This window comes from Pseudorasbora parva, chromosome 3 (assembly GCF_024679245.1).
Source record: "Pseudorasbora parva isolate DD20220531a chromosome 3, ASM2467924v1, whole genome shotgun sequence".
NCBI classification, from domain to species: Eukaryota; Metazoa; Chordata; class Actinopteri; order Cypriniformes; family Gobionidae; genus Pseudorasbora; species Pseudorasbora parva.
The window spans coordinates 33001638-33027373 of NC_090174.1; the positions used below are offsets into that span (position 1 = coordinate 33001638).

Consider the following 25736-nt stretch of genomic DNA (forward strand, 5'->3'; position numbering starts at 1 on the left):
TTGAACGGTAGTGTGTAATATTTTTTATGCACTACAAATGCATTTATTAAATTGAGAGTACATCCATCCATGATTGCATTGGTTGTAAAGTATGTGTGTGTATTTTCATGTATGTACTCCTCACCAACACAACTCTTTCTCTGTGCATGTGGTCGATATCCAGAGTTACAGTGGCACATGAAACCATTCTGTGTGTTCACACACTCTCCGTGACCACATATATTCCTGTTCAGCTTGCAGTCATCCATTGCTGTGATACCCAAACACAAAACACACACCCATAATTGTGGGAGAGAAAAAAACATTTTTCCCATTAAATTACCAAAATGAACTTTGCATAAACCAATATTACAGTGTTAACTGACAAGCTGTCATGGAACTCACGTGAGACCTGTGTCTGGGCCACCTCTAGTGAGTCACTCTCTGGAGGCACCAGGACTATGGGAGGAGTTGTCGGCCTGGCCACAATAACTGAGGAGATGGAAGCAGAAATAGAGAGGGAGGCAGAAAAAAAGACACATTTTGAAGATAAACATTTAAAAAAAAATGTGAGTAAAAGAAAAATACCATAATTAAGCAAAGCTATTGCATTAAACATTGTTCATTTCATGTTGCTGTTTGTCATGCTCTACCATTGAGCAACGGAGAAACACTGTGCTTTCTAAAGTGTACCTGGGTGGCGAGGGCCATGCGTGCTGATTGGTGAGAGCTCCATGGGGGTGGTCGTCTGAATGGGGACTTCCTGTTGGCAAGAGGGCAAAATCATATAACTCAAGTGTCTATAGGTGATCTGACTTTTTGATATTTCTGACTTTTAATATCAGTACTTTTGACAGAAAACCAGAATCTTACCGGAGGCTTGACCTCTGCAATACAAAGACGAACAATCGATTAATAAAATCACAGCAATCAAGCTTATAGAAGCTTTATCTCAGAACTTATTCAAATGTCTGTACCAGTATCAGGATTTATGTGCTCAATACTGGTCAGGAAGGGCTGAATGGACAGGGTGCCATGATAAGTCAGGAAAGACATCCCCTTGCCCGCTGGACAGATCTTATTAAAGGAAGCTAGAGAGACAGATCGAGTGAGAAGGAAGCATTAGAGAGAGAAAGACCAAAGATTAAATTGTAAAACCTTCTTTAAATATACAATAGCATGTACACAACAGGATTGAACCAAATTCAGAATTAAATAATTCACTCCATTTCAATAAATGAGCTCGATCTTGAATTCAACTGGTACAAAGAAAGTTGAATTGGCATGAAAAGAGAAGGAATTTACTTAACTGAAATTCTAAGAAATTCGACACAGGGTAATTCATTCTGGCAAATTAAGTGTTCCTCCAACCTTGTCCACAAAAGTTAATTTGTTAAATAAGATCAAATATATTAACCAAGGATAAATGCCTATAGGTGGCATTTTAAACAACTCTTAATCATAAACATAACTTTAAACATAACTTTCAAACAAGGCTTTTTAAAAAGTTTTTTCTTCAGTTCATGTTAATTTTAGTTGCTTTTATTAAAATTCGAATGGCAATTCTGCATCCTGTTTGCTAATATTCAATTCTGAATAATGCACACACTCACCTGTCCCATCCTGTGGGCACCTCTCGCAGTTGCTTCCCCATGCTTTACCCACAGTGCAGCAGCAAATCTCCTGAGAAAGGCGTGTTGGAAGAGCATGCTCACATTTCCCTGCTTCCGTAACCATACGATAACAGAGCCCCTGCTCAACTGTTGCTGTTGATGGTAAGAGAGTACAAATGTTTGCTGGCTATATAGTGCTTGTTGGTCATACTGTACATGTGTTATTTTGCGAGTTTGCGTATGTATTTATGTCTTACCTATGCAGCGTGTCCTTTCTGTCAGTACGTAACCAGGTTTGCAGGTGCAGCGGAAACTTCCCTGTGTGTTTAAACATTCTCCATTCTGACACAGCCCCTGCATCATACATTCATTTATGTCTAAGACAGAAAAATGAATAGAACAACAAACATATCATTAGTGTTTGTAATAAGTTTATATGAATATGTACAAAAAAAATTGTGGTAGCCTAGAAATCTAGATGTATTCAAAGTGGAAGCAAATCTATTTTGCCGTGAGTATCGTCTAGCAACTCTCGGTAGACTTCTGAGCTGTAAAAACCAAACTTTGGTCAAGCCAATCACATCGTGTATAGAGTCAGTGGGCAGGCTTAACAATGACGGCAGAGTTGCTTGCTACTTGTAAACATAGAAGCTGGCGAACGGCGGTCTTTCCAATCGGCTTTGGCCGCACTGAAATCATTCTTAAGAAGGGAAGATGTGTTTGGAGTTTTGCCGACCGGATACGGCAAAACTTTAACTTATTAACTAGCTTGGCTTCACCCTCTTCATTGCTCTGATTGGTTGTAGCGCTATCCTATCGTGTGCAGAGGGAGTTTGAAAGACAACTATTTTTTCCGCCCCTCGGATTGAGCCCTGTCAATGGTGAGTTTCCAGACCAAACATCTTGATGTGGGTCTGGCTTGTCAGGCTACATTTGTGGTTCTTTTTGTCTACAATGGCCAAAAGACTCTCCTTCAAATAATTCAAATTCAGTTAAATTCAGGTAAACCCACTGAGACATTTCATGTAAAAGAGAAAACTCTCAAGGCTCTTTTTCCTGTAAATCACGTACCGCTATACACTTTCTATAAAATAATTTACCAACAGAAATATAAACACATCAGAAACGCATTTGATTTCAATACATATTTTATTTTGATAAGAAAACCATTGTGTTCTAAAAAAGCAAACAGTTTGGATTCATATGAAATAACACTTAATATAATACAATAATCCATTATAATACTTTATATCCAATATTACATTTGTAACATTAAGTAAGGTTAATAAAAGCTGTCGAAGTATTATTCATTGTTAGTTTTATTTGTTAACCTTTTTTATGCACTGTGAACTAGCATGAATGATTAAGGTACAATTGTATTGCTCAACTATTATTACACAGTGTAAAATGTATATTGCATATCATTCATGTAAGCTAGCTAAATAAGCTAATAAATCCTGGTTAAAAATGGGACTTGCAGTCTGTTACCTGACATTTACTTACATGTTTCTAGGTTATAGCTAAAGAAACATTTATTTGTAATATTTTAATGTTTTAGTTATTTTCTGTAGATTTTTTTTCTGTTAGAACTTTGATCATTTTAATATATTCATATGCAATTTAGAACATTTTCATGGTTCAGTACTGTTTTTTATTTCTTGTAATAAAGTTCAGCACTGTTTTGTGTTTTTTAAAAATGTGTTATTATTATTATTGTTATTAATATTTTTATTATTATTTTAATCTAGTATCTTTTTAAAATCTATCGGTCGATTAATCGGTTATCGGCAAGTGTGTTTCCACCTAGTAATCGCTATCGGTAAAATTAGCTATCGGTCGACCTCTAGTTTTTTTCTGCTTACAGATCTATTGACATACATCAACCATGATGGCAAAGTGGCTGTTCAGATAAAACACATTGTATTGGCCATAATATCTGTGCTGATGAACTGAAGGAAGAATGCTTCCTATAGACTCGTGTTTCTTAACCAGTGGATCATAACACTAAAGTGAAATTACCAAAAAGTACAGATCAATTACATAACTTGTACTTTGTGTGTTAGCTGCGAAGGATTTGCATGCAATCCTGATGTTAATTCTATTCGTCAGGACCAGTTTCAGCATGTTTCATTAACAGTTCATGTTAGTAGTGTGTATTTACCATGGTAACTGTAGTTTTTGTCATTTTAACCCAAAACACCATTTTGTTTTCAGTTTGTGTTATTCTCTATATTTCTGATTATTGTGATGGCTGATACCAACTTACTACCTTTATTGTATTAATAAAAAATAGTTTGGGACTGCTATTTAATTACCTTACATTATAATGTTTCTAAATCAGTGTTAGTGATATTCTTATTATTTACGTGTATGTTTAGTAACCACTGCTATAGACATTCTTTATTGAATCTGAGAAATGTTTTCATTGAGAAATGCATCTACAATATATCAAAGATCTGAAGCATCTGCTTGCACTAAAACCTGACAGATGTTGTTAGACGTTTGCTGGTGAACAATTTATTAGCTTGACTTATCCCAAACCAATAGGATCATAAATGAAGCTTATCACTGAATTGTCTGCTATTTTATGTTCCTTGTGCCATAATTCTGAATCTGAAACTATGCAGGTCTATATACTGGAGTAATCCAAACTGTCTCCTAACTGGCAGAAAGTCCTTGACTTCTGTATCTCTCTCCTGTTCTGGAATAGATATCAGGACTGACATACCATCACTTGTACATTTCTAGGATAAAACCCTTTTTAGAACAGCAACTTCAATTTCTGTAACAGACTAATTGGAGATGCTACTGTACGTGCATAGGAGCTCCTATCTTATGATGTCTCTTCCATAGATGTGGCTTTAAATAATGATCTGAATTTATTAAGATTATAACAGTTATTATTAATAATATTTAATTATTTATATTAAGATAATAATTTGATAATGTGACTAAATAGCTTATGAATATCTTTGAATGGATTTTGCAGTTTTTAAATGGCAGTTATCACAAACTCCACTTACTTCAGTTCAGTTTGATCTTCAATCATTTTTCCAAATTTAAATAGTCAGATAGTTCAGCTATTTTCATTGTGGATGCCAAGAATGTATTTATGAACAGATTTAGCTTTAGGTTTAATCTTTGTTGGATTTGAATCTTATGTCTAAAATAAAAATGAAACCCCACTGCAATGTGTCTTTAAACCAGTTGGATTTAAAATTAAATATCTAATACACAAAATAAAAACCACTGGTCTGGATATCCAGCAAACAGAAGTATAACCTATTTGCCTGCAACTTGCTGACTATTTGGAAATTGCCTTGTTTTATTTTTATAATAAGGCTTTACAAAAAATGTTTTGACAACCAACATGCTTACAATTTGTAAAAACCTATACAACACATCATTTAGCAAGTACACACACATTACCTTGGCAGTGAGTGCTGTTGAGTCTCTTGTATCCCTGAGGGCACGTGGAGCCAAAGTCCTCTACTATAGTTTGGTGTTTCCCGGCATCTGAATAGGAAAAATCCAGAGAATTACTGGACCTATCATTTCTAATACTAAAGCATCTGTACTAGCCAGAATATAACTATGAAACATCAAACCAACAAAGGGCATTTAAAACAAAGCTAAATAAAAATGAAAGTGGTGAAAAATGTTGAGAGAATTGATGAAAGAAGTGTCTTTGAGGGGATTTAATTTTGAGAAGAAACCGGTAGCATGGTGTGCTTTGTGCGATGTGGTTCATTTCTGTGTGTTAGAAAGAGAGAAAAGGGCCGCAGTGGGAACATTTCTCTGAAGCTGATATTTTTTCTTCTCTATAAGAACATGTGAGAACAGAGACAGAGTGGCTTTCCAGAAAGGCTTTTGCCAAAGCCAACATTTTTTCATTCTTTTTTCCATCCTTCACATTTGTCTCCTTTTACTGCAAAGGGTGTGTCATAGGAAAATATGGTGATGTTGCTGAGGCACGAAGACACTCGCAGACATTCACACACATTCAAACGCAAACACTAACACACATCCGCTCACACACAAATGCGTTCACCAGGCCAGGATCACCGTCTGGCTGAGCTCTGAGACATCAAATGGGTTACGAAGAGAAAATAGGAGAGGATTTTTTTTCTTCCTTTTTACCCCAAACGTAACTCCAAGACTGAAATGACACATTCCCACCCATCAAACTATAATAATAATAATAATAATAATAGATTTTATTTATAATGCACTTTTCATTCCGAAGAATCTCAAAGTGCAACAAAGGGGGGGGGGGGGGGGATAACAAAAAAAAAATGAATAACAAGTAAAAATATAGAATACTACAAACAATCAACCAACACAGAAAACAGAACAGAAACAGAGCTGATGGTGAACAGAAAACAGAGCTGATGGTGAACAGAAACAGAGCTGATGGTGAACAGAAAACAGCTGGTGGTGGAAGTCTCTGTTAGCTCCGCAGCACACTGTGGTCCACTCCATGTTTCAGATTTCTCCCAGCGGCAGTGTCCCGATGACATCGCCGAGGCACGACAGCTGAAGACCAGATGATGGGTCTTCTTCATGATGATTCAAACGATGGGGATCGCTGCAGCACCATGCAGGAGGCAGAACATTCCTCCGGGCACTTCTGTGGACACACCGGGGCCGGCGCAGATGTCGCTCCACGGTCGCAATGCAGGACGGAACAGCGGCGCAGCCGAGAAGCAGAACATCCCAACATCATGCTGGACGCCGCCGACGAGAGCCCGGATGACGCTAGCCCGGTGCAAACTTCAGCCACCATGCAGCTTAAGCCCAAGGGAGACCACCAGTGAGCACCCGCGGCGAGAAACATAAAATGTCCTCCAAACCAGAAAGAAACCAACCGCAGCAATTCAAACGTAAACATTAGAGAAGCGGTTGAAAACGGCGAAACGACGAACAACGACTTCTCAGTGGCTGCCAGCAATCAGCAACAGTCCCAATTGTAGCTCTGACTGTTAGACTAGTCACAAACATAAGGAAATAAAATAAAATGTAAATCTAATAGTACATTAACATGATTTGTTGTGGGTGGAGAAGCGGCGAATAGACGACGCCAGCGTCCTCTCCCCCACGTTGCCTAGCAACTATGACAGGGTGAATTAAAAAGAAGTCTGAACTCTTTTTTCAAAGAATGGGTAATGGGAAGTGGTTGTTTTTTGGCTTGAAACACAGTTTGATCTTAGGCACAGTGAAATGCAACTCCCAAAGAAAAGTCATGTTATATAATAGAAAATAATTTAACTTACAAGGTAGTAAAGGGCATTTATAACATTTGTTTTGGCCCCAGGAATTACCCACACTGCCACAGCAGTCTTCCTGATTGGTCAGACCAGGGAGAGGGTTACTACTACACTACAAAAAGAGACAGATTGAGAATTAAAAACTTTATTATTAAAAACTAAAACAGTTTATGGGCAAATCAGATTTTCTGTATCATCTCATCTACTTCTGTCACTCACAGCTTGTTTGGGTGTGGTTTCCTGGAAGCACCTCCCCTTGGGCTTATGTGTGTGTGGAGGGAGGCGGGTCACAGTCTTACTACCGTGAGGCTTGTTGTCTGATTGGTCAAGAGGATGAATGACAACTGAAGTGTCTGGCGCGTGAACAACACGGACATTGACCTGCACTGGAAAGATGAATACAAATAAAGCAATAAGGAGATATCCAGTTATTTTTAAATAACTTCTTAATAATAATGAAGTGTATAAAGCATGAATACATTATTTTATATTACAAATTCTAATAAAATCTGTTGTTAACTACTAATATAGTATTTATTAATATTTTAAATGTCTTTAGTATTCAGATTTTAGTAATTTAATGTAACTTTGTCTTTTAATTAGTTTTTTAATATTTCAATTGAGCTATATTTTTATTTTAGTCTATATCATTTTGTCACTTTTTGAAACTTATTTAGTTATTTGCCAAAGAAACCTTTCAAATGTTTAACTTTTTTAAGTTCTATTTTTTTTTTTGGTTTGCTTTCATCTAAAATGTATATTTTACTTTACATTTAATTAAATGAACAAAAACTATTATTAATAACACTGCAAAATACACATTAAAAATCTAGACTAAACATAGACCTAGATGACATGTGGTCCTGTTTCACATATGCATATGCCAGACTAACCATCCCAAATTGAGCTATAGATGCACCGAACGTTAAAGATCTGTAAATGAGTTTCAATCAATCATTATTTTTGCACTAAAATATTCTTACACAGGTTTTACACACACATACATGGTTATGAATGATTGTGATTGAGACCAATAATGTCCTGTGCACCAATTACCTTCAGAAGAGTGATGTCCAGTGCCCTGCAGAGTGATCACTGAGTGTGTCTGTGTCATCTGCTGCCGCCCACCTTCACTCTAAAAAAAATAATTCAGTGGCTTAGTACATATCACTGTAAACATTAACTTTATTTACTTAATAAAATCTCTGAATATCATTTACTTTGGTTTGAGTTGAGCATACCAAAATAATTTACTAAAAATCCAACAGTATTTTTTTGTCTAAAATGTACAGTTATATTTATGCTTTTTATACTAAAAGAATTTGACTAACCAATTATTTATTTAAAATATACTTTTATACAAAATATAAATATATACAAAATATTTGAGAATGGAGAATTAAACAGATCCACAAGAAACACAAATATTACCTCACACTTTTTACACTCTCAATTTAAACAATACACCCCTTCCCCACCCCCTGACGTGACGGTTGAGTGAGTTCTCTTCAGTCTCCAGAGCATGCAGCTCCTTCTTCTCAGCTGGTTTTATTTTATCTGGAAAATCATTACTGTGCTTTAAATCATTTTATTTATTGCAAAACAACATAAAGGGACCCAATGTGAGTCACATAATCGTGTCTGTCTTTTCGTTTGATTAAAACACACTATGCCCTGCATAAAACACGACTTTATTCCTAAAGATAATGAATATAATTAATTTGGATGATAAAATGTTTTCAGAACTGTGTACTATTTGTTTATGAGCTGGTTGTGGATTCAGTCGTGTCGCAGCATCTTTCGGCTACAAGAGAAACACAGGATGGCGGTCTGCAGTTCAAAGTCCACCCGCAGAGCTCGAGTCCCACTCGTGACACACACGGTAAAAAACAGACTGGTTGATTACACTTTTTATTTTGGTTGAATTACTTTTAAATTGTTTAATTTTTACCTCTTACATGCTTGTTACATGAATTTAAATGTAGGCAATATTGTATACAACCTGTGGTTGTGTGGAGTATTTTACAAAGGTTTAGAGGAAAATAAAAGTAAATATTACCCATACAATAAAAGTTAATATTACTGTTAATAAAAACAGTTAAGCTTTTTCCAGTCAAAGATCGCATACAGCCCCAGATTCCTGATGTCAACATTCAATGAACGTTAAAACATCATCTGGAAAACTTAGTAGAATTATAAAGATTAAAATCAGTTATACTTGAGTTGCCCATCAGCGTGGGGGAGAGGACGCTGGCGTTGTCTGTTCGCCACAAATCTGTTAGATTTAGATTTTATTTTATTTCATTTTGACTGTGACTAGTCTAACAGTCAGAGCTATAACGTTAATTGGGACTGTTGCTGATTGATGGCAGCCACTGAGAGGACGTTGTTCGTCATTCACCGTTTTCCACCGCTTCTCTGCTGTTTTTGTTTGAATTGTTGCGGTTGGTTCTGGTTTGAAGGACATTTGATGTTGCTCGCTGCGGCTGCTGTCTCTACTGGGTGTCGGCTGCTCACTGGTGGTCTCCCTCGGGCTTGAACTGCATGGTGGCTGAAGTTTGCATCGGACTAGCGTGATCAGTGTCCAGCATGATGTTAAGATGTTCCGCTTCTCGCCTGTGTCACTGTTCCGTCTTGCATTGCGGCTGTGGAACGGGTTGGACTTCTGCGCCGACCCTGGGATGTCCACAGAAGTGCCTGGAAAACTTTGTTTGCCTCCTGCATGGGGCTGCAGCGATCCCTCCATCTGGTCTTCAGCTGTCATGCCTCGGCGACGTCATCAGGACACTGCCGAATTGGGAATATGTACCAATAGAGCCTCTAGCACTGGGAGAAATGTAAAACATGGAGTGGACCAGAGTGTACTGTGGAGCTTACAGAGACTTCCACCATCAGCTCTGTTTTCTGTTCAGAAAAGCTTTTAACTGTTATGTGTTAGTTGATTGTTTGTATTATTCTATATTTTTACTTGTTATTCATTTTTTGTTATTTTTTTCCCTTTTCCATTGTTGCACTTTGAGATTCTTCGGAATGAAAAGTGCATTATAAATAAAATCTATTATTATTATTATTATTATTATTTTTATTTTTATTATTATACGTGTATGTAACAGATTTCACTGCTTTAAAATGTAATCAATATTTATGAGTGTAAATCATAGTAAATGAGTAAATCATAGTAAGAGTTTTTAGAGTGTGTGCCGTCTGGCTCTGACAGACTCTGGAAGATTCATTTATTCTCAGTCAATTATTAATCTAAAAACATCAGGATCTAACAACTCTCAAAGAGACGCATTCAGGACATTCTTTCTATCTCAACTGTTTCTGCCCCATCAGTTTGTCTATTTGGAATCAACTGGAGAAAAAAAAAACTTTTTCTAAGGGTGCATTTACAGATAAGTCAGTGGAGGAAGTGGTGTAAAGGAGATGGGCACCTGCAAGGTGTAGACAGGCTGCTTGTTGCCCCGAGAAGCTTGAGTCCGAAGTGAGAATTGGCAGAGGCGTCCTGTGAAGCCGGGTGGACAGAGACAGTGTGTGCGGGTACTGCACACTCCTCCATTCATGCAGGTAAGAGGACACACCACTGCAAACACACACACATATTACAGATTAGACATGCCACATAGGGTTTGACAATATTTACATAGCATTATTTTATGAAATATCATATAGTTGATATATTATTGTACCGTATATCATATAGTTAATATAATATACAGGGAGTGCAGAATTATTAGGCAAATGAGTATTTTGACCACATCATCCTCGTTATGCATGTTGTCTTACTCCAAGCTGTATAGGCTGGAAAGCCTACTACCAATTAAGCATATTAGGTGATGTGCATCTCTGTAATGAGAAGGGGTGTGGTGTTATGACATCAACACCCTATATCAGGTGTGCATAATTATTAGGCAACTTCCTTTCCTTTGGCAAAAATGGGTCAAAAGAAGGACATGACAGGTTTAGAAAAGTCAAAAATAGTGAGATATATTGCAGAGGGATGCAGCAGTCTTAAAATAGCCAAGCTTATGAAGCGTGATCATCGAACATTCAAGCGTTTCACTCAAAATAGTCAACAGGGTCGCAAGAAGCGTGTAGAAAAACCAAGGCACAAAATAACTGCCCGTGAACTGAGAAAAGCCAAGCGTGCAGCTGCCAAGATGCCACTTGCCACCAGTTTGGCCATATTTCAGAGCTGCAACATCACTGGAGTGCCCAAAAGCACAAGGTGTGCAATACTCAGAGACATGGCCAAGGTAAGAAAGGCAGAAAGTTGACCACCACTGAACAAGACACACAAGCTGAAACGTCAAGACTGGGCCAAGAAATATCTCAAGACTGATTTTTTTAACGTTTTATGGACTGATGAAATGAGAGTGAGTCTTGATGGGCCAGATGGATGGGCCCGTGGCTGGATTGGTAAAGGGCAGAGAGCTCCAGTCCGACTCAGACGCCAGCAAGGTGGAGGTGGAGTACTGGTTTGGGCTGGTATCATCAAAGATGAGCTTGTGGGGCCTTTTCGGGTTGAGGATGGAGTCAAGCTCAACTCCCAGTCCTACTGCCAGTTTCTGGAAGACACCTTCTTCAAGCAGTGGTACAGGAAGAAGTCTGCATCCTTCAAGAAAAACATGATTTTCATGCAGGACAATGCTCCATCACACGCGTCCAAGTAGTCCACAGCGTGGCTGGCAAGAAAGGGTATAAAAGAAGAAAATCTAATGATATGGCCTCCAGGTTCACCTGATCTGAACCCCATTGAGAAACTGTGGTCCATCATCAAATGTGCGATTTACAAGGAGGGAAAACAGTACACCTCTCTGAACAGTGTCTGGGAGGCTGTGGTTGCTGCTGCACGCAATGTTGATGGTGAACAGATCAAAACACTGACAGAATCCATGGATGGCAGGCTTTTGAGTGTCCTTGCAAAGAAAAGTGGCTATATTGGTCACTGATTTGTTTTTGTTTGGTTTTTCAATGTCAAAAATGTATATTTGTGAATGTTGAGATGTTATATTGGTTTCACTGGTAAAAATAAATAATTGAAATGGGTATAAATTAGTTTTTTGATAAGTTGCCTAATAATTATGCACAGTAATATAACTTGCCTAATAATTCTGCACTCCCTGTATAAATTAATTATATGCGGTAATTCAGCATATGACAGATATTATCCACTGATATTAAAAGCGTGAAAAATGCTGGAAAGTTTTGAAAAAATTAGCACAGACTAATTATTTATGAAGGCAAAAGCTTTTGCAAAATACATTTTATTATTTTTCACTTTCACAAAAGAAGACCTGATTCAAAACAAGAATTCAGACTATCTGCTTTATATTGTGGTGGTGCATCAGACTGTGGTTTGGTTACAGCACTCTTATGTGGTCTGAAAAAACAAACCAGGCTTAACCAGATTATTCTGGAACACTGGCACAAGTAGCATCATTATTTAATACCAGCTCATGGTGGTTTTAGAGGGGAAACCAGTGTCTGTTTCTTATTATGTTATGTTCTATGAATAACTAACTCTTTAAATTATGCAACAGTATATTTGGTGACAGTTAAATGAAAGGTAGAGGACGACAAATAACTACATTATAAAATCAGAGACAATTATGACAGCAAGCCTGGGAAGAACTGATATTTCATGCACAGAGTGTAACAGGTCCCAAAGTTATGGATTTTCCAAATTTCTAAATCAGACATTGTATAACCATGGAAACGTTTTAACTGGCTCAAATTTTGTGATATCAACTGGAAATTTGGAACAAAACGTGGTTAGACATGGATTTGCTTTTCTAGCAAATTGGTCTGACTGTAATATATATATATATATATATATATATATATATATATATATATATATATATATATATATATATATATATATATATATATAAATAAATATAAATGTAAAACTAAACAGATGGAAACACCCAACTATTGGTTTAAATTTTGTAATCACATTTTTGAACATTGGCTCAAATAACCCAGCATTCTTTAGTGGCAAATAAATAAATCAGCAACATACAGAGAAATAACAATAAAAATCCTATAAATATGAAAGTCTAAATCACAAATGCAGATTAACACTTCTAGCCCATAATCAAAAGTAATTTCTTTTTAAAACATCAAACTCCTAGTTACCGTATACTATACCCATACAAGTATTTTTGTATTTAGCCCCTGCTAAAATAAATCAAGAATGTGATTTATAGACAAACAAAAAAGCATTTTATGTCAAGAAAAAAGCCATGATAGAGCCAATAAACATGAAGTCAGTAGACTGCAAAGATCTTTTAAAAAACAAAACACTAAATCGAATTATTGATTCCAGACAACCATGGGACACTCTGAGTCTGGGGAGCACTAAGGCATATGATCAGGCTGGCAGTAGCAGACTGTGGCTCGCCTTCTCCTGTAGCTTGATGAGGACAACACACGGAAACAATTACAGCTGGCCAGAGTCTGTCTGCGTGCGTAAGACTACCACCCACACACGCTCACACTGATTCAAACTCCCACAGCACCGCCATTCTTACGCTATGTAAAAATAGGATACCTTTATGAGAATGTTCTTTTGAGAGAGAAATTGTGTGAGGGAAAGAATGAAACCCGAAGAAAAACCAAAACCAAAACCAAAAATGGTTAAAAAAAATAAAATCAATAAAAATCATTATTCTTTTCCCCCTTTATTCATTACTTTCTATCTTTCTATTGGCCGATAATCATAGCAGAGACATCTATTGAACGTAAAGTGCCATTCTGTCTGTGTCTGCATGTGACGCTTTAATGCCTGTATGGGTGTGCAGGGAGTGTGTGTGTGTGTATATATATATATATATATATATATATATATATATATATATATATATATATGGTGATTTTCTATGTAGTAGCTTGTGTTTTTGCCTATGATGTGCATATCTATTCATATGTTTGTGCAGCCTGTGTGTGTGAACCTGTGTGTGTGGGAATGTTTCTGTGTGTCTGTGCTTGCTGAGTTAATTGCAGTACTCCAGACAGACAGAGGTTTCAAAATACAGCTTTAGACTACACTACACCACTAACTCACACACATACATGTGACTTTTCCCAGCAGCATTTAGCACTCTGGGCATGTGATGCTTTTGTATTGTCCTCTAACACCCAACATTTCCATCTAAATTTGCTTCAACTAAATTTTTCCCCTTGAATATTTACTTTAATCCCGGAAAGGCCAGTAATCATACAACATATTGTGTGTGTGCTTATGATTTTTGAGGAATGTTGAATACTTTCTTTCTCTTTCTCTCCGCCAAAAAGAATAGTAATGGATTTAACAGACCCAATACGAGTGCATATGTGTGTTTGGTGATGGGTGGGGTGTATATAATGTGTGATGATTTTCATCAGGGGTGTGTCTGCTGTGCTCGTCTAATCCGCTGCCTGTCTGAAAATCACTATGTATTTACAGTAATAATCTGAAATCTTTCTTACACCTGACCTCAGTATAAAGAGCAGGCAGCTGAATCCATAAATCTGCCACAGCATTGGGATAAATCAGCTTATATATGGGGATAAATCAGCAGGGAAATAACCTTAGATTCATTATTCTTAAAAGGTCCTTGAACTATTTAAATTACTGTTCTGGTCATCACACTAGTAAACTCTTGGGTCAATATGAAACAAATATACATCAGTGGGTTACTTCAGCTTCCCAGGTAAAACTCCTAAAAAAAAATGTATCCTGTGCCAAATCACAATTATACATATGAGATGCCTTTCATCTGTAAATTCTTCTAGACAGCAATATGATTAGAGAGCACACTGAGACTTTTGCTTTCAATCTGTCATCAAATAAAAGTATCTATCTCAACAATGTCTCAGATTGTGCTCTGATTTACTAAAATACCAAAATACTTAACATACTTAACAGAGTTATGTAATACACATTACTTATGTTGCCCATTACTCTTATTGTATGTCAACTATGTTGCCTGTGTTTATTTAACAATAAATGAATACGTCTCTTGTGACCAACTTCAGAGCAATAGATTTGTCCTGTGGAATCTCTATGTGCGATCAGCCTTTGCCAGAGCGATGCCCGTTGTATCTACAGCAAATTATATATAAAAGTCACCTACACTACTACCATTCAAAAGTTTGAGTGTGTTAAGATTTTTTTAAAAGTTTCTTATGCTCATAAAGGGTGCATTTGTTGGATCAAAAATAAACTATAATATTTGTAAAAAATATTATTACAATTTAAAATGCTTCCCATTCCTGTGATGGCAATTTTTTGCATCATTACTCCACAGTGTTCAGTGTCACATGATCCTTCAGAAATATTTTTTTCTAATATGCTGATTTAGCTCCCAGGTAACATTTATTTATATTATCAATGTTTTGATAATGCTTAATTATAATTTGTATAAATGCTTTTTATTTATAAACAACAGCAGTTATTTAAAAAAAAAAAAAATATATATATATATATATAATAAATAATTGATGCTTGTCTATGAAATAAATTCATAGACAAGCATCAAACAAACTCTAAAACTGTTAGCACAATGTTGTTGTCAATTAGCTCTGTTTCCCATGTAGACTCTCATTCTGTCTGTTACTGTTTGTCTCGTCTTATGCTCAATAAATGTCTTAAACCCAAAAAATTTACCTTTCGCAATCAGGGGTATGAAGAAATGTGCTCTGACTTCTCTCTGAAACCAAACACACACACACACACACACACACACACACACACACACACACACACACACACACACACACACACACACACACACACACACACACACACACACACACACACACACACGTAGTGTGTTCCATGTTTTATGGGGACTTTCCATAGGCGATATGGATTTTATACAGTACAATCTGTATTTTCTATCCCCCTACACTGTCATTACCCCTAAACCTATCCATCACAGGAAACATTCTGCATTTTTACTTTCTCAAAAACTCCTTCTGTGTGATTTATAGGATGTTTTCCTCATGGGGACCAAAAAATGTCCCCACAAGGACAAGGATTTCAGATATTGCCATCTTTGTGGGGATATTTTGTCCTCATAACGTAGGGATTACCCCCCCCCCCCCCCCACACACACACACACTCACTTAAACGATTATTAGGAACACCTGTTCAATTTCTCATTAATGCAATTATCTAATCATCCAATCACTTGGCAGTTGCTTCAATGCATTTAGGGGTGTGGTCCTGCTCAAGACAATCTCCTGAACTCCAAACTGAATGTCAGAATGGGAAAGAAAGGCGATTTAAGCAATTTTGAGTGTTGCATGGTTGTTGGTGCCAGACGGGCCGGTCTGAGTATTTCACAATTTGCTCAGTTACTAGGATTTTCATGCGGCAGTCCTGTGGGCGAAAATGCCTTGTTGATGCTAGAGGTCAAAGGAGAATGGGCCGACTGATTCAAGCTGATAGAAGAGCAACTTTGACTAAAATAACTACTCGTTACAACCGAGGTATGCAGCAAAGCATTTGTGAAGCCACAACACGCACAACCTTGAGGCGGATGGGCTACAACCGAAGAAGACCTCACCGGGAACCACTCATCTCCACTACAATTAGGAAAAAGAGGCTACAATTTGCACAAGCTCACCAAAATTGAACAGTTGAAGACTGGAAAATGTGGCCTACTCTATTCAGATGGTAAAGTCAGAATTTGGCGTAAACAACAGAATGAGAACATGGACCCATCATGACTTGTTACCACTGTGCAGGCTGCTGCTGCTGGTGGTGGTGGTGTAATGGTATGGAGGATGTTTTCTTGGCACACTTAAGGCCCCTTAGTGCCAATCGGGCATCGTTTAAATGCCACGGCCTACCTGAGCATTGTTTCTGACCATGTCCATCCCTTTATGACCACCATGTACTCATCCTCTGATGGCTACTTCCAGCAAAATAATGCACCATGTCACAAAGCTTGAATCATTTTAAATTGTTTTCTTGAACATGATAATGAGTTCACTGTACTAAAATGGCCCCCACAGTCACCAGATCTCAACCCAATAGAGCATCTTTGGGATGTGGTTGAATGGGAGCTTCGTGCCCTGGATGTGCATCCCACAAATCTCCATCAACTGCAAGATGCTATCCAATCAATATGGGCCAACATTTCTAAAGAATGCTTTCAGCACCTTGTTCAATCAATGGCACGTAAATTGAAGGTTCAGAAGACAAAAGGGGGTCTAACACAGTATTAGTATAGTGTTCCTAATAATCCTTTAGGTGAGTGTATATATATATATATATATATATATTATATATATATATATATATATATATATATATATATATATATATATATATATATATATATATATATATATATATATATATATATATATATATATACACACACAGTGCCTTGTGAAAGTATTTGGCCCCCTTGAACTTTGCAACCTTTTGCCACATTTCAGGTTTCAAACATAATGATATGAAACTGTACGATTTTGTGAAGAATCAACAACAAGTGGGACACAATCATGAAGTTGAACGAAATTTATTGGATATTTTTTTCAAACTTTTTTAACAAATCAAAAACTGAAAAATTGGGTGTGCAAAATTATTCGGCCCCCTTAAGTTAATACTTTGTAGCTCCACCTTTTGCTGCGATTACAGCTGTAAGTCGCTTGGAGTATGTCTCTATCAGTTTTGCACATCGAGAGAGAATTTTTTGCCCATTCCTCCTTGCAGAACAGCTCGAGCTCAGTGAGGTTGGATGGAGAGCGTTTGTGAACAGCAGTTTTCAGTTCTTTCCACAGATTCTCGATTGGATTCAGGTCTGGACTATGACTTGGCCATTCTAACACCTGGATATGTTTATTTTTGAACCATTCAATTGTAGATTTTGCTTTATGTTTTGGATCATTGTCTTGTTGGAAGACAAATCTCCGTCCCAGTCTCAGGTCTTTTGCAGACTCCATCAGGTTTTCTTCCAGAATGGTCCTGTATTTGGCTCCATCCATCTTCCCATCAATTTTAACCATCTTCCCTGTCCCTGCTGAAGAAAAGCAGGCCCAAACCATGATGCTGCCACCACTATGTTTCACAGTGGTGTGTTCAGGGTGATGAGCTGTGTTGCTTTTACGCCAAACATAACGTTTTGCATTGTTGCAAAAAAGTTCAATTTTAGTTTTAACTGACCAGAGCACCTTCTTCCACATGTTTGGTGTGTCTCCCAGGTGGCTTGTGGCAAACTTTAAACGACACTTTTTATGGATATCTTTAAGAAATGGCTTTCTTCTTGCCACTCTTCCATAAAGGCCAGATTTGTGCAGTATACGACCTCCCACCTCAGCTGTAGATCTCTGCAGTTCATCCAGAGTGATCATGGTTCCTCTTGGCTGCATCTCTGATCAGTCTTCTCCTTGTATGAGCTGAAAGTTTAGAGGGACGGCCAGGTCTTGGTAGATTTGCAGTGGTCTGATACTCCTTCCATTTCAATATTATCGCTTGCACAGTGCTCCTTGGGATGTTTAAAGCTTGGGAAATCTTTTTGTATCCAAATCCGGCTTTAAACTTCTCCACAACAGTATCGCGGACCTGCCTGGTGTGTTCCTTGTTCTTCATGATGCTCTCTGCTCTTTAAACGGACCTCTGAGACTATCACAGTGCAGGTGCATTTATACGGAGACTTGATGACACACAGGTGGATTCTATTTATCATCATTAGTCATTTAGGTCAACAATGGATCATTCAGAGATCCTCACTGAACTTCTGGAGAGAGTTTGCTGCACTGAAAGTAAAGGGGCCGAATAATTTTGCAAGCCCAATTTTTCAGTTTTTGATTTGTTAAAAAAGTTTGAAATATCCAATAAAATTCGTTCCACTTCATGATTGTGTCCCACTTGTTGTTGATTCTTCACAAAAAAGAATTTATATCTTTATGTTTGAAGCCTGAAATGTGGCAAAAGGTCGCAAAGTTCAAGGGGGATACTTTCGCAAGGCACTGTATATATATATATATATATATATATATATATATATATATATATATATATATATATATATATATATATATATATATATATATATATAGAGAGAGAGAGAGAGAGAGAGAGAGAGAGAGAGAGAGAGAGAGAGAGAGAGAGAGAGAGAGAGAGAGAGAGAGTCATGAGTGCAGTGGTACAGTACATTGGTACAGAAGCAAAGAAATGTTCACATTCCTCAGATACCCTGGTTTAAAGGCCAGCAAGCTCAGACACATACACACAGAGCACGGGCTCTATTTGTCAGAAAGACACAACATAACCATGAACCACTTATGTTTTTATTCATTATATTATTCTGTAACATTCAGTATATAGAGAGAGAGGAGAGAAAGAAAGGGAGAGAGGAGCTCTATTATTAATAAAGTAGCTGTGCTTTCACACCCATCCACCTTCTCACACCGATGAATCATTTTAGCACCAGACAACATTAGTCACAAATACTTCAGCCGCAGGGTTATTCAGTTCAGATAAGCTTAACACCTACAGGCAAAATTGGTTAATGAGAGAGCCATTGAAACATAACAAAGGGAAGGGACTGATCAGATGTGGAATTCGTACAATGTAATGTCATCCAATAAACTTTGAAAATATCAAATAAAAAATCAATACGCAACCACAAATTTAAGAACAGGTAGACACCTCTGTCAGCTGGTTACTACTTTGGCACTGGATTGAATAAACACACAAGCAGAAAGCAGTAATCCTTATATGGCAGGGCAACCACTGACCTGATGTTATGTTACATCATTTAATTAATATTAATGAGCCAACACTTTCAGATCATTACTTCACCCCTGGATTGAGAAATTAAGGGGAAAGGTCATATAAACATTCAAAGCTCAATTAAGCAGAAATGCTCAGACATGAAATTGGTGGTTGGTGACAAACTGATTATGGTTATGAGCCTGATCCAAATACAGTCAGTGAAACACTACCTTATCATGCACTGTAAAAAATGGATTTGATCAATTGAAGGTGTCCTTATTGAATGAAGCTATTTATTTATTTCAAAAGAAAATGTTTTTTTCTCATACTTTTGAATGGTAATTTGCATATAGAGCTGTGGTATGTTAGAGTAAAAGTTTTAATCTAAACCGATTGTATTGTTTATAATATATAATTATATATAATTTCAATATAATTAATATATAATTCAATACCCACAGTAACATTTAATCAATTAACTAAGAACTAACATCTCAGACATGCCACTTAACGCACTCGCTAACACATCGACACCAACTAACTTATCTGCTAACAAACACACCAACAAACCCTCCCATTAAATTACACGTTAGCAACTATAATTTGCCCTTCTAAACACAAACAAACAAAAATATAGAAGTGGCCATTAGTTTCAAAACAGAAGTTGGGGCAAAAGAATATTCAATCTAATTCAGTTTCTTGACAAATGCCTCTAGTGGGATTGTGTTTATTTCCACAATTCCCCAAAATATACTCAATGTATATATATTTATATCAAAGTCAGCTATGTGTTAAACATGACATTCATAAAAACATCAGAGATTTTACCAAACACTTCATGAAAATCTAGAAAAGAGAAGAGTGTGTGTTTACTGAAGGGACATGTGCGTACTGTACTGTATTTTTACATGCATAAACACCCACACATGTACAAATACCACACAAACACAAATATTAACATTCTAGCATGTAAAGATGCCTCTCTCTTAAAGGGGTACTTCAGCACTGGAAAGATGAATCTGTATTTAAACTGGGTCATTAATGTAGTAGAAATGTGAAATTATTTTTGAATTTGGTGCTTTCTAGACTGAGAAAAGACAGAAAATGTATTTTTGTCTCATGGGGATGAAAGACTACAATTCCCAGAAAGCTTGTGAGGCCATTCCCAAAGCCACCGCTACTGGATTACTGTGACTGAGTTGGAGAACAGACACTACAATTAAATACTGAACGTGTCTGTTCAATACAACAATCGAGTTGCCGCGTGAGTCTCACAGCACTAACTCAGATTAGGAGTCAGATTACATTTAACGTCATAAATGAGCTGATGAGCTCTCGTGATGAGAGCTGAGGTAATCCCAACCACACTTGCGGCAAACATTCATAACGCGTTTTCAGTTCATGCCTAACTTTCATATAAATTAATTCGAAAAGTTAAAACACTTACAGTCCTCAGCATCCATTTAAATGAATGCCTGCAGCTGCCAGCTGTGCTTTGAGTGTGACTGTGCTCCCATCCCCATGCATGGGTTGAAAACATGCGGAAATAGCTCCCTCTGCTGGCTATAGTCTTTAGCCTCTGGACAAAAATTCCAAAGATGGTGCAAATTGATGATATGGGAGGAATTTTTCCAGAAATAAAATGCATAAATCTCTCGTCTCAGGGGGATATGAGGGGGGGGGGGGGGGGGGGAACAATAATTTGAATATACTCCAGGGTTTCTACTGATACAAAGCCATATGCTAATTGCTGAAGTAACCCTTTAAGAAAACAGATGCGTTTTCTTTTAAAAATGTTGGTTTCCATAAGAATTAGGGACAAAGTGTAACATTAAAAGCTGCTGAAATGTGTTTAGTGTTTTAAAATTCAGAAATAACAGCTTTCCAAAACAGCAAACTTACTTGGAATTACCTAAAATAACTTTCACCCATAGATAAACAAACACATCTAATAAAACATCAGACCGGGCAATCCCTCTCTTTTATCTCAATGTTTATATTTCCTTCTAAAATGAGAGTCTTATAAGCTTATTAAACAAGACTTTCACTATTGTCGCATACGGATGACCTGGACATGTCGTAACCATGGCAACAGCAGAGGTTCCAGTTTCTGAAAGCTAAACAGAGATGGGAGAATTCAGGCAGCGTGGATGGATGGAATGCTGGCAAGAGACTATGATTGTGATGTCATCATCAGCACTTGACAGGTATGTGTATTTATGGAGAGGAAGGAATAGGAAAGTATAGGAAAGAGTACATTAAGCAAGGAATATTACTGAAATTTTCGTCTACAGAGAGGAAATAGGCCAGCCATGACAAACATTAACTTTTAATACTATACACCAAGTCTATGATTAAATGACTCATTGGAAATTCCTTTTTTGAGAGTTGTTGAAAAAAAATATTTGGAAGCTATTTGTACCTCATATTTTCTTGGAGTGTGCTACTGTAAATCCAAAATGATCATAAGAGTCTTTACAAGGTGCTTTATCTGTCAGTGTGTAAATGGAGCTGTAAGGTTTAGTCTGACTGAGAAAATATACTGATGTTTTGGTGTCTCTGTTTGCATGGGCACCAATGAAAGAGAAAAGAGTGAAATGTGGCCCAAGGTCCTGGAATAGAGAGTCCCTGCAATGGCAGATTAGATAAAAACAGGGGTCCAAACATAACGGTTGACATCACTGCCTCTGGCTGATCTATGAGCAACCTTGATATTATCAAACAGTATGGTTGGTATTATTTAAATGTATTTGCCTTTCTTAAAGGGCCCCATTTATTTATTTTTTACAGGAACACGAGGCTGTAAGGGATAGAATGAGGTTCTGTTCAATAGATTTGTACAGTAATTTAACAACATGACAACTTTTTAACTCACAAAACCTTTTCCAAAGAAACTTTGGAAAACTATATAAAACAGTTTTGAAATTATTTTGAGCGTAAAAAAAAAAGAAAAGATCTTGTATACGTACCATTGTAAAAACTGCGTCTATCCTTCACAGCTGTTTTCATCAGTGTACAATTTAATATGGCATCTGCCGCCCTGACTAAAGTCTATAGTTAACCCTATATCGAAAAATAGGCCTATTCACTTTTATGTCTCTGTTTTGAACTGGTTTTGGCTATACAATAAAAGTTAATGGGGTCCAAAACAAAACTCAACCTCATTGTCTATATGGACAAAAAACATTCTTCATATACATATAAACATTCGTATTTTTTTGTTTCCCCAAGAAGAAAGTCAAAGTCGAACTATGCCTTTAAATACTGAACATCACAAAGGGACAATGGAGGCGACGTCTTATATAAATTAAGTGCTAAAGTTGTCAAAGGAGCTTGTAAAATAATGAAATTACTCATATCACTCCTGTCTACCACCTGTCTACCATTAACCATTGAATGTTTTCACTTCTCAATAACTACAGGGTAAGCAGCCAATAACAAATACACACACACACATTCCTCTGCTCTGCTTTAAATAACTGGCCTCATTCTCACAGTGAAAAGCAGAGTTTACTCTGAGTAAACCAGAATGCTTGTTTAAGGGCCCGAGTTTCAATACTGCCCTTTAAAAAAGCCCACAGCTGCCACCTCTCCCTCAAGCACAGACACTCACTTATACACAGTGTTCTCTTATCACTTTCCAACACAACCACTAATTGGTGTTTCAAAGTCTTTGACTGGCAAGACCAATTATGCCAACTGCGTCTAATTCCACTCTGCTACCTTCTGTTTAGAAGGTGCATGGGATCTTCAAAGTTGCAATGAAATCAAAATAGACCATTTATATTTTTATGGAATATAATATACCAGTATTTATTGTAAATTATTCATCTGTGCGCATTATTATTATTATTATTATTATTATTATTATTATTATTAATAAAATAATCAAAATAACTTTCCCTCCCTCATGGAGCATCTTCTCTTCTCTTCCCTGATGACGTGTTTATTGGCATGAGGGTGGGACAGCCTGTTACTTACATGAGATCATCTCGAAAGCAAACCACAATGATCTACTCAGTTCCCTTTTGGACAAAATTGAATCCTGCCCGCCTCACATTTTTTCATCATCAAGAAGCCGTTTCACTCGGATATAGGCTACACCTCAATAGGGACGCAAATTACGTTTCCTGCTGACTTCCAAGGAAGAATGGGAAATATGATCAACAAAAAAAGCAGCAAAAGTTAAAAAAGCATGGTGAAGGGAACGGACTGAGAAACCTTGGTTGATGACACAGAAACTAAAAAGAACTGCACATCACACTTAAACACACAAGGATTGGCATGCTGCTGGAATGTTCAACTGGATTTCTGACACATTTTCCACTCTGAAACTGCTCCTTTGTGGCTTGCTGCATGGATTTTCCATGCATAGTGGAAGAATAAAGCCTGATTAGCCCCGAAGACTTCATCTATCTAGTTATGTAATAAATCCGGCTCTTACTATTGTGTGTTCTTAATCACAGCATACACTGAGCATTGCACACTACAGTAGTCGAATAAAGAGGGATCACAGACTGTGCTGTAAGTAGAACCCAGTTAAATAAAGAAATGAAGCAAAATACGAGAAAAAATGTGGCATTTGCATGTGAAAGAGAGGCAGAGTGTGTATGTGTGTGTGTGTGAATGAGGACAGAAATAGGCATGGTGTAGTGCTGCCGCTGCATGCTGGCATCATTCTGGGCACTTTTGCAGAAGTGGAGGATGGTTTGGGGTTTACAGACCTCTCACCACAAAACCCAGATGCTGGCATTGAAAGACAGACAGAGGGACACAAAAAGAAAAAGAGGTGCTGTTTTCTCAGTACTTAACAAACTGCTAATGAACCTGTCTGTCATCAATTTGTTTTTTTGTTTTGTTTTTAACAAAAAGTAAAGTTGTCAAATAACATGGGTCCACATGTGAGTATTTATTTAGGTGCTTGCTCTTCCAGGCAGCCTGATGCATTCCATGACTAAAACCACAAGACTAAGTCAGAGAAAAATGTAATAAGTATCGTCTTGACAGCTGAGTCAGGCTTTAAGTAAAAGGTAAAATACTTTATGGCAAACTCATTTTTGGCATTAGAATAAAGGTTTATGGTAATAATGATGATTATAGCTTTAATACAGTTTGAGTATAGCTGCAATGCTTATTTCCACTGAACGGCATGAACTCTGGACTCTGGACAAGAAAAGTGTAACGTGTTAGACACGCACGAACAAAGATGATTCAAAATACTTATTTATTTTTTTAAAAGAGAAAACACTAGGAGATAGATATTGCAATAACACATATGCAAGAGTTCAGAGTTCACTCTTCTGCCAGAACTAGACTTGCGTATGGTTGTTTACGGAAGCCAGTGATTACTGTTTACAAAGTTGTGAATATGCATTTTTTTTCTTACAAGGATACACTGCTTTGCTTCAGAAGCCCTTTATTAACCCCTGGAGCTGTATGGATTACGTTTATGGATGGATGCGTTTTTGGTCACTCCTATTATAAAGCTTGGAAGAGCCAGGATATTTTTAAATATTACTCTGATTGTGTTTGGCTGAAATAAGTCATACACCTAAGATAGCTTGAGGGTGAGAAAATTATGGGATAATTTTTAAGTGAACAAACCCTTTAAATACACAAAGCAGCAACCAACTGAAAACAGAACAGGCGTAGAACTAATTAACAACCATGGAAACAAACAAAACACAGGGAATTGCACAGGGAAATTTAAAAATCAATGAACTGACAGAAGTTAACATATCTGCAAAAGCTGGTGAGACTAACGACAAAGCGAGTTGCAGCTGAAGGCCAGGATGTCTGTGACGCAGGCAGAGTGACATCTGACTAAAGTGCAGCCAGAGGGACGAGATAGCCTGGTTGAACCATAAGAGCAATATAGTCTCAGGTGGAGCAGATATAGTCTCAGCAGATATAGTCTCAGATATAGTCTCAGGTGGAGCAATATAGTCTCAGGTCACTCCACTCCACTCCAGACCTGTCGGCTCCACCTTAGAATGAGCCAGAGTGGAGTGACCGGCTCGTGGATGGAGGCAAAGTCAGGGGATCCTCTTGATAAGGTGGAGATGGAGACCAGAAGATCTGAGGCAGATCCAAACAGCAGATTGAAAAGAAGAACAGAGACAGAAGGGAACCAGCCAAGGTTAGACAGAGGAACGG

The 25736-nt window shown here is 37.3% G+C and overlaps 1 protein-coding gene across 3 annotated transcripts in view; it reads right to left on the bottom strand.

The window, feature by feature from the left end:
• The window catches only part of ltbp3 (latent transforming growth factor beta binding protein 3), a 48539-nt gene that overhangs the window by 16697 nt on the left and 6106 nt on the right, over positions 1–25736 (bottom strand). For all 3 annotated transcript variants that reach the window (XM_067438512.1, XM_067438511.1, XM_067438510.1), the window contains exons 2-13: positions 10294–10442; positions 7916–7994; positions 7079–7245; positions 6866–6971; positions 5022–5108; positions 1850–1969; positions 1593–1745; positions 957–1070; positions 853–866; positions 673–742; positions 385–471; positions 125–250 (exon numbers count right to left, since the gene is read on the bottom strand). In XM_067438512.1, coding sequence (XP_067294613.1) covers positions 125–250; positions 385–471; positions 673–742; positions 853–866; positions 957–1070; positions 1593–1745; positions 1850–1969; positions 5022–5108; positions 6866–6971; positions 7079–7245; positions 7916–7994; positions 10294–10442 — 1272 coding nt within the window. The remainder of the gene's footprint in view (positions 1–124; positions 251–384; positions 472–672; positions 743–852; positions 867–956; positions 1071–1592; positions 1746–1849; positions 1970–5021; positions 5109–6865; positions 6972–7078; positions 7246–7915; positions 7995–10293; positions 10443–25736) is intronic.